Genomic DNA, 2,943 nt, shown 5'->3' on the forward strand with positions numbered 1-2,943 from the left:
AGAGGATCTGTTTCAACACTCCCTTAGCTCCTCAAGCTCTGGAAGACGTCAAGAATGTAGTCAGAAAGCACATCAGCGACGGTGTGGCTGACAGTGGGTTGACGTTGAAAGGTTTTCTCTTTTTACACACACTTTTCATTCAGAGAGGGAGACATGAAACTACTTGGACTGTACTTCGGCGGTTTGGTTATGATGATGATCTGGATTTGACACCTGAATATTTATTCCCCATGTAGGTACCTTTGATTTTCTAATTGGTTTCACTTGCCAATTGTTTTTATGTTATATTTAGCAGATAGGTAGGTAGGCTTCAAACTCCTCAGGAATAATTTAGGATTATAGGCAGAAGTTTGTGCAGAGATCCTGAGCCTCAGCACTATTGATATTTTAGATTAGATCATTCTTTGTTGTAGAGCCCCTTGTGTGCATTATGTGATGTTTAGTGTATCCTTGGATGCCAGTAACACCTCTTCTGGTTTTGGCAATCAAACATGTCTCCAGAAATTGCCAAATGTCCGCTTAGAAAGCAAAGTCATCCACAGTTGAAGACCACAGATTTATAGCATAGTTTGGTCTTTTTTTCTCATGGAGAATACAGTTACTTAAAAAAAAAAAATTATTTTACCGAAGGAGAAAAGAGATGCAAGGTAAACTTGCTTTTGAGTCAAGAGACCAGATTTATGTAGGTTAGCGTCTTTCTTTCTTTCTTTTTTTTTTTTTTTTGGTCTTTTTGAGATACGGTATTGCTGTGCAGCTCAGGCTGGCCTTAAGCTCACTTTGTAGCTCAGGGTAGTCTAGAATTCACAAAGATCCTCCTGCCTTAGCCTCCCAAGATTATAGGTGTTTTCTTTTACCACATCTTTAATTTTATAACTTCGTATAAGCTCAGGATAAAATAAGTATTTTTCCTAGATAATTGGCCATTCTATGCTTATTTTCCTTCAATAATGCTGTTTAAATTGTTTGATAAAGGACCCAGAAGCCTCACAGTTCCTGTGTGAGAACACGTATTGCAGGATGTTTCTTCTCTATCCTGAGGAAGCAGGCATCTCAGGGGTTATGATTTCCCAACGTGGAGCCTTAGAGTCATCTACCTTCCTGTCTTCTTCACTTCTTCAGTGACATGTTGCTTCTATGGTGTCCTTTTTGAGTAGCATCTCCAGCTGTCAGTGTAATCCACAGTTAGAAAGGGTTTGTCATTCTCTCCTTCCCCATCATTAAGGAAGCAGCTTTTTCTGATTAGATTCCTGGTCTATTATTCAGTTCTAATTTGGAACTTCGTCTTAGATAATAAATCTTGGCTCAAGTTAATTTTTTGTGGTTTATTTATTTATTTACTTATTTACAGGGTGTTGCTCCACAGCTCAGACTCTTGGTGATCCTTCTGTCTTAGCCTCTCCAGAACTGGGATTACAGGCATGTGCCACCATGCTGTTTTGGGGCTGGCATGGCATGGCACCCTGGTTCCAGGGCTGGGATCAAACTTGGGTCCTTGCACTTGTCGTACAGGCACTTGGACTGCCGAGCTACCTGCCCAGTCCACTGAAATTTTTTTTTAAATAAAAATGCATAATGAAAACAGGCATTAAGGGTGTGTGCCTATAATCTCAGCACTTGGGAGACTGAGGTAGGAGGATCGCTATGAGTTCAAGGCAAGCCTGGGCTACGGAGTGAGACCCTAACAAAACAAACTTGTCATAGAACACAAAATAAATTTGTCGTAGAACCTCTTCACAGTTTTATTTTCTATGCTATTTAGGTGGGTAGGTATATTCTTCAAGAAGTTGCTTATTGCTTTTTTAAATAATACAGCAAATTTCATGTGTTAGGGCTTTGTGGCCTATACTAATCTTTTCTTTTAGTTCCCTTGTGTTCTTGGCCTTTAATTTTCTAAAGGCCCTAGAATCACCACTTAAACCTCTCTGCTTTCTAATTAAACTCTCCTCTGTCCTTCACATTGCTGCTAGGTTTTTACTACCCCACTCTACCACACAGATTGTCCTTGTCACTTCTCTGTGAGACACAGTACAAAGCCTAAGCTTCTCAGTGTGGTGTGTGAGGTCATTCATGATTAGCTCTGCTCGTGCTCTGTCTTCCTTCTGGGAGTAAATACCAGATTACTTAACACCAAACACATGTTGTTTCCTAGTCCTGGCTTTTCCCCATGGTGTTCTCATTCTCTCCTTTCTTCCCTTGTGCTAGTCCTTCATCCTTCATGGGGCTACAGTGACTCTCAGTGGTGTTGATCCCTTCTACCCCCAGACCAGAGTGGTTCCCTTCCACAGAGGTTCCCCTAGCATCCTCTTCCGTACATAGCACTTGCCTCACTTATTCTGTGTGTGCTGTACAGTGAATGTTGCTCCTTAGAAGTAGAGAGACTGTCATTATCAGAAAGACAAGCAATAACAAATGCTACTGAGAATGCAGAGAAAGGGAAACTCTTATGTACTATTGGTGTGAGTGCAAATTAGTATAGCCATTGTGGGGAAAAAAAAAACCACACAGTGGCAGCTAAACATTGAGTTGCCATGTGATCCAGCAGTCCCACTACTGGTTGTATATCCAAAGGAAATAAAATGTTATTTCAAGAGAATCCTGCATTTCCATTTTTATTGCAATTCTAGTCACAAAAGTCAATATAGAATCAGCCAAGGTATCTATCTGTGGATAAATGGGATTTATTTTAATTTTTTTTATTTTTTGAGATAGAGTCTTCCCTTGTAGTCCACATTGGCTTTACAGTCACTATGTAGCTCAGTTGGCCTCAAACTTGCAGTGATCTTCCTGCCTGAGTCTCCTAAGTGCTGGGATTATGGGTGTGTGCCATCACACATGGATTTTTTTTTTCTTTTTCTTTTTAATTTTATTTCCATTTATTTTATGCTTAATTTATTCCCATGCCATAAGTTTTTGTTTTTTCAGTTTCTTCTGGGATATCTTTTT

General features: G+C 39.8%; 1 protein-coding gene across 1 annotated transcript in view; it reads left to right on the forward strand.

Annotated features, from left to right (window-relative positions):
• Positions 1-2,943, forward strand: part of Rhot1 (ras homolog family member T1) — an 85,423-nt gene that overhangs the window by 47,750 nt on the left and 34,730 nt on the right. The window contains exon 9 of the mRNA XM_023719855.1: positions 3-232. Within this exon, the coding sequence (XP_023575623.1) occupies positions 3-232 (230 nt within the window). The remainder of the gene's footprint in view (positions 1-2; positions 233-2,943) is intronic.

Source organism: Octodon degus, unplaced genomic scaffold (assembly GCF_000260255.1).
Source record: "Octodon degus isolate 3935 unplaced genomic scaffold, OctDeg1.0 scaffold00072, whole genome shotgun sequence".
In the NCBI taxonomy this organism is placed as follows: Eukaryota; Metazoa; Chordata; class Mammalia; order Rodentia; family Octodontidae; genus Octodon; species Octodon degus.